Consider the following 5,970-nt stretch of genomic DNA (forward strand, 5'->3'; position numbering starts at 1 on the left):
TTGGTTCTGCTTCCAGCCCCGACTTCCACTGGAACCAGTGGGTGTTACATCCAGCCTGGCTCTGCCCAGCACATAGTCGGGCCTCACATAAACCAGTGGGAGCTGCAGCCTAGTCAGAGCGGCCCACAATAACCCCCACAGGCCTGCCCTCTACCCTGGTTTGCCAGTATGTGCAGCAGACTAGTCCAGTCTGTCCCACATCCCATTTGGCTGTCATACATGTCAATGTGTATTAAAGCTTAGTTCCACCTAACCAGCTCAACTATTCAGCCCTCGTATATGTTGTTGGGTGTCTGTCTGGCCACCCCAGCCCCCGTCCTAGCTTTTGTGCCTTCCCGTGGGAGTGGTAACCCAAAAGGGAGGAGCCCACTATTTCCCTCCCAGGTCTCACTCCTGGATTATGCACTCTCCAGGTGGTTCTGTGGTTTGACTTGACAGAATAGCCCCCAGTGCCAGCTTCTGCCAGCTGATGCTGTGGCAAAGCCCAAACAATCCTCACCCACTCTAATTTTGTTTGCACCAGTTGGAATAATCAGCCCAGCCTGGCTTTTCCCTGATCTAGGCCACATGAGGCACACAGGTGTTGTAGCCCTGCTTAGTCTGGTCTGCCCCCATCCCAGCTCATGCTCTCCAGTGGGAGTAGCTGTCCAGCAAGGGAGCACCCCCATATTCCTCCTGCTGGCTCCACCCCCTCCCTTCCTGGTTCTCAGGTGTCCTGGTTGGGTGCTACGGTCACATCCGGTACAGGCAGCCTCACCTTGGCATTCCGTAGTGTACACTAGTCTTTGTTGCGACCGAACCTTGCTCGACCCACACACTCTGTTCTGGTGCTCAGATTTGCCAGTGGATGACGTGAACTGATTCAGCCTGGTCTGTCCCCGACCCATGCCAAATGTATGCCAGTGGGAAACTTTCCATGGCCTCTTCTGGGCTGTTTCCTATCATGCTTCTTGCGCTTACCTGCAGGGTCTGTGTCCTGCCAGAGGAGTTGCCCAGGCTCCTCCATCAGAACCTCTCCCAATGCCAGATTTTGCGCATACCATGTGGTCCATGAGCCAGCCCTATTCAGTTCAACTCCTGTCCTAGCAGAAACAGTGGCTTTTCCTGACTGGCCTTCAACCCAAACTGGTCCTTGCTGCTGGATGTTTCAGCCCAGCCTTGGCTCGTCCATACCCACATACGGCTCACACATGGCTCAGTAGGGGTTGAGACCTTGCCTAGTCCATCCTACATCTACCCTGGTCCTCCAGGAAACCAGATAGTGTTGGAGTCTGGCCCGGCCTGATGCGTCCAGTCCCCGTCCACACTTGTGCCAAAGAAGACTACAACCATTTCCTAATCAGAATGCAGCCCCCATTCCAGCCCTGTGCTCCTTGGTGGGGACCTCCACCAAGCTAGGGGTCCCCTTAGCTCCCCAACTGGGCCTGTTCCCAACCATAGATCAACCGCATGCCAGTGGTTGCTCTGACTCAACCCCTCACCTGTCCAGACCTCTGCCTTAAGACACTTCTGCTCCCTCCTGGTCTCTAGTTTCGCTGGCTCACGCAGACCAGTAGGTGCAAGAGCCTACTTCGGCATGACCTGTGCTCCATCCTGGTTTCTAGTTCCGCTTGTGGGCTAAGGTTTGCTCAGTGCTGCCCGGTACACCCCATTCCATTACCAACTGACACATTACCCAGCTGTTGGAGCTACTTTGTCCAGCTTGTCCAACCCCCAGGTCTGGACCACATGTTCGCCAGCGGGAGCTATGACTTGCCAGGGGACTTTCCCAAGTTCCTCCACTTGATCCACTCCCAGACCCGGTTCCCATACATGCCAGTGGATTTTAGGCCAGGTTCCGGCGAAGTCTGGCCTTCCATGAGCTGGTCAATGTTGCAACCCGGCCCACCCCACACCCTATTCAGGATGCACATTTGGGCGCTGCTGCCCTGACCAGTCCAGACTTGTCAGTTCCTTTACCTGTGAGTGATGGCAGGCTCCTTGGTCATACCTAGCTTAACCCATCACCACCCCAACTCTTGAGCTAACCAGTGGGGCTATTTTCCACAGAGTTTGGCCAACACATACCTAACAGAATCGACCCCCAGATAGGGTTCTCGAGGGCTAGTTAATGTAATGGCCCTGCCTAATGTGACCCATCTCCTGATCCATCATATGAGGTAATAGGATGTGATCCTGCTGGACAAGCCCTGAGCCTTAGCTTTTGCATGGACTGGTGTTAGCCTGGTGCCAAATGGCACACTGGCCACCTGGGGACAGATTGTGATGGCTGGAGTCCGGGATCCGAGCATAAAGACAACCTGGCCTGAGGTTCACCAGCAGCTGGCAGCGCGCAGGAAGTTTAAACCCCAAGCCCAGGGTCGCACTCCTCCCCAATCCCATCCACCACTCACTCAATGGGCCCCGGGTCCACCCAGCCCCAGACGACTTCCCCCGCAGTGCACTCATCCCGAAGGGAGCAGCCCCCGGAGCACAGGCAGGCCAGGGTACAGCTCACCACGTGATTGTAGCATCAGTTGATGGTTCCGTAGGTAAACCTACTTCCACACTACCGCCAAGTGCTTCTCCCAGTATCTGAAAACATGCTGCCACTAGCAAAACAGTCTCTCAAGCAACCCACGAACTTCTGTGCACACACGCAAAATTTCCTGATAAAGTTGTACTTTCTGAGAACAAAGAATGCAGATTTCACACACTTCATTTACCCAAGCAGATGTCTCCTCTTATCTACCAAATAACCTATTCTAAGCCTATCAGTAAAAACAAAACCGTACAGTAAAATAAACCACACTACTTGGGAATGCAAGAACTTTATTGAAAGAAAAGTGTGATGAAATGTGCTGAAAGCTGAGGGGGAGAACTTAGACACCACCCCGTAGGCGCAGGACCAGGTGCAGGGTGGACTCCTTCTGGATGTTGTAGTCAGACAGGGTGCGGCCATCTTCCAGCTGCTTGCCTGCAAAGATCAGCCTCTGCTGGTCGGGAGGGATGCCTTCCTTATCCTGGATCTTGGCCTTGACGTTCTCGATGGTGTCACTGGGCTCCACCTCCAGGGTGATGGTCTTGCCGGTCAGGGTCTTCACGAAGATCTGCATGCCACCTCGCAGGCGCAGGACCAGGTGCAGGGTGGACTCCTTCTGGATGTTGTAGTCAGACAGGGTGCGGCCATCTTCCAGCTGCTTGCCTGCAAAGATCAGCCTCTGCTGGTCGGGAGGGATGCCTTCCTTATCCTGGATCTTGGCCTTGACGTTCTCGATGGTGTCACTGGGCTCCACCTCCAGGGTGATGGTCTTGCCGGTCAGGGTCTTCACGAAGATCTGCATGCCACCTCGCAGGCGCAGGACCAGGTGCAGGGTGGACTCCTTCTGGATGTTGTAGTCAGACAGGGTGCGGCCATCTTCCAGCTGCTTGCCTGCAAAGATCAGCCTCTGCTGGTCGGGAGGGATGCCTTCCTTATCCTGGATCTTGGCCTTGACGTTCTCGATGGTGTCACTGGGCTCCACCTCCAGGGTGATGGTCTTGCCGGTCAGGGTCTTCACGAAGATCTGCATGCCACCTCGCAGGCGCAGGACCAGGTGCAGGGTGGACTCCTTCTGGATGTTGTAGTCAGACAGGGTGCGGCCATCTTCCAGCTGCTTGCCTGCAAAGATCAGCCTCTGCTGGTCGGGAGGGATGCCTTCCTTATCCTGGATCTTGGCCTTGACGTTCTCGATGGTGTCACTGGGCTCCACCTCCAGGGTGATGGTCTTGCCGGTCAGGGTCTTCACGAAGATCTGCATGCCACCTCGCAGGCGCAGGACCAGGTGCAGGGTGGACTCCTTCTGGATGTTGTAGTCAGACAGGGTGCGGCCATCTTCCAGCTGCTTGCCTGCAAAGATCAGCCTCTGCTGGTCGGGAGGGATGCCTTCCTTATCCTGGATCTTGGCCTTGACGTTCTCGATGGTGTCACTGGGCTCCACCTCCAGGGTGATGGTCTTGCCGGTCAGGGTCTTCACGAAGATCTGCATGCCACCTCGCAGGCGCAGGACCAGGTGCAGGGTGGACTCCTTCTGGATGTTGTAGTCAGACAGGGTGCGGCCATCTTCCAGCTGCTTGCCTGCAAAGATCAGCCTCTGCTGGTCGGGAGGGATGCCTTCCTTATCCTGGATCTTGGCCTTGACGTTCTCAATGGTGTCACTGGGCTCCACCTCCAGGGTGATGGTCTTGCCGGTCAGGGTCTTCACGAAGATCTGCATGCCACCTCGCAGGCGCAGGACCAGGTGCAGGGTGGACTCCTTCTGGATGTTGTAGTCAGACAGGGTGCGGCCATCTTCCAGCTGCTTGCCTGCAAAGATCAGCCTCTGCTGGTCGGGAGGGATGCCTTCCTTATCCTGGATCTTGGCCTTGACGTTCTCGATGGTGTCACTGGGCTCCACCTCCAGGGTGATGGTCTTGCCGGTCAGGGTCTTCACGAAGATCTGCATGCCACCTCGCAGGCGCAGGACCAGGTGCAGGGTGGACTCCTTCTGGATGTTGTAGTCAGACAGGGTGCGGCCATCTTCCAGCTGCTTGCCTGCAAAGATCAGCCTCTGCTGGTCGGGAGGGATGCCTTCCTTATCCTGGATCTTGGCCTTGACGTTCTCGATGGTGTCACTGGGCTCCACCTCCAGGGTGATGGTCTTGCCGGTCAGGGTCTTCACGAAGATCTGCATGCCACCTCGCAGGCGCAGGACCAGGTGCAGGGTGGACTCCTTCTGGATGTTGTAGTCAGACAGGGTGCGGCCATCTTCCAGCTGCTTGCCTGCAAAGATCAGCCTCTGCTGGTCGGGAGGGATGCCTTCCTTATCCTGGATCTTGGCCTTGACGTTCTCGATGGTGTCACTGGGCTCCACCTCCAGGGTGATGGTCTTGCCGGTCAGGGTCTTCACGAAGATCTGCATTGTCTGTTACAACCAAACAAAATTTAAAGTGCTCAAATTCTTGCCAACAATCTCCTAGCATAGTTATTGGTTACATGGCATGTATTAAAAAAGTCTAAATAAGTAATAAAACTTGCCTGAAAATTTCCACCCAATATAGATTAAGTCACAACCCTAACTTCCAACCTAGGGAGGAAAATCTGACCAAAATCAACTCCGAAGCTCCGTGCGCCCCTCCTTTCCGACCGCGGTTCCTGTCACGCCGCGTGATTTACCCGAGGCCCTAACGCTGACGCTCGCCGCTGAGGAAGGCCAAGTCCACTGCGCCCGGCGGCCACGCCCCGCATTATGAGCCCGCACCCTGTGGCGTCACGGCGTCGGTACGCGGCCCCACCCGGATGGGGCAGAGCTCAGAAAGCACCCCAGGTTGCCGCCCCTGACCCCACGGAAGAGCGCACTTTTTCTCCGCAACCCGCCGGAACCCCTTTACCCAAGTTCCGAACGCGCCCCCACTGTTTCCCTCAGAAACCGGTCTTCCCGTCCCGGCCACGGCCCAGGGTGTCGCGCAGCGTCCCTCGGCCCTGCACCCGCCTCGCCCCGTCCCTCGGCCTCCCGGCCCGCCTCGCCCCGGCCTCCCGCCCGCCTCGCCCCGTCCCTCGGCCTCCCGGCCCGCCTCGCCCCGGCCTCCCGCCCGCCTCGCCCCGTCCCTCGGCCTCCCGGCCCGCCTCGCCCCGGCCTCCCGCCCGCTCCCCGCCGACGCTCCCTCAGGCCGCCATCTTGCGGCTGCCCGCCCCGCCGCGGGAGACCCGCAGCCCTGGCGCCCTCCCGCCCGCGCGCTGCCCTCGTCCCCGCAGGCCAAAGCCCGGCGTCCCCGAGGCCCGCGGCCACGTCCTCACCAGGCGCTGGCGGCGACGACAGGCGAGCGGACACGGCAGCGGACGCGGCTCCGACGGAACTAGGCGCGCCGCGCCCGCAGCTCCCTTATATAGTCCTCGGCGAGACGTCACCGCCCCGCGCAGATCCCTCCGCAGAAACGCCGAGAAGGAGCTATTGGCCTCGGCCTCTTCCGCCA

General features: G+C 58.0%; 1 protein-coding gene across 2 annotated transcripts; it reads right to left on the reverse strand.

Annotated features, from left to right (window-relative positions):
- Window positions 1-2,794: 2,794 nt before the first annotated feature.
- UBC (ubiquitin C) lies at window positions 2,795-4,937 on the reverse strand. 2 transcript variants are annotated; one of them, XM_040987138.1, is made up of 2 exons: window positions 4,013-4,937; window positions 2,795-3,784 (listed from the first exon to the last, which is right to left on the reverse strand). In XM_040987138.1, exons 1-2 carry the CDS (start codon window positions 4,917-4,919, stop codon window positions 2,862-2,864), a joined length of 1,830 nt encoding a protein of 609 aa, XP_040843072.1. In that variant the 5' UTR covers window positions 4,920-4,937; the 3' UTR covers window positions 2,795-2,861. The 2 variants fall into 2 exon arrangements, with proteins under 2 accessions (XP_040843072.1, XP_040843071.1); XM_040987137.1 differs by having other exon boundaries at window positions 2,795-4,937.
- Window positions 4,938-5,970: the final 1,033 nt, after the last annotated feature.

The sequence above is a fragment of the Ochotona curzoniae genome, unplaced genomic scaffold (assembly GCF_017591425.1).
Source record: "Ochotona curzoniae isolate NIBS_2020 unplaced genomic scaffold, NIBS_Ocur_1.0 contig_46, whole genome shotgun sequence".
Lineage (NCBI taxonomy): Eukaryota > Metazoa > Chordata > Mammalia > Lagomorpha > Ochotonidae > Ochotona > Ochotona curzoniae.

What these genes read in the sequence shown, in the direction of transcription:
- UBC (XM_040987137.1), bottom strand. Translation starts at nt 4,919, where the DNA reads ATGCAGATCTTCGTGAAGACCCTGACCGGCAAGACCATCACCCTGGAG.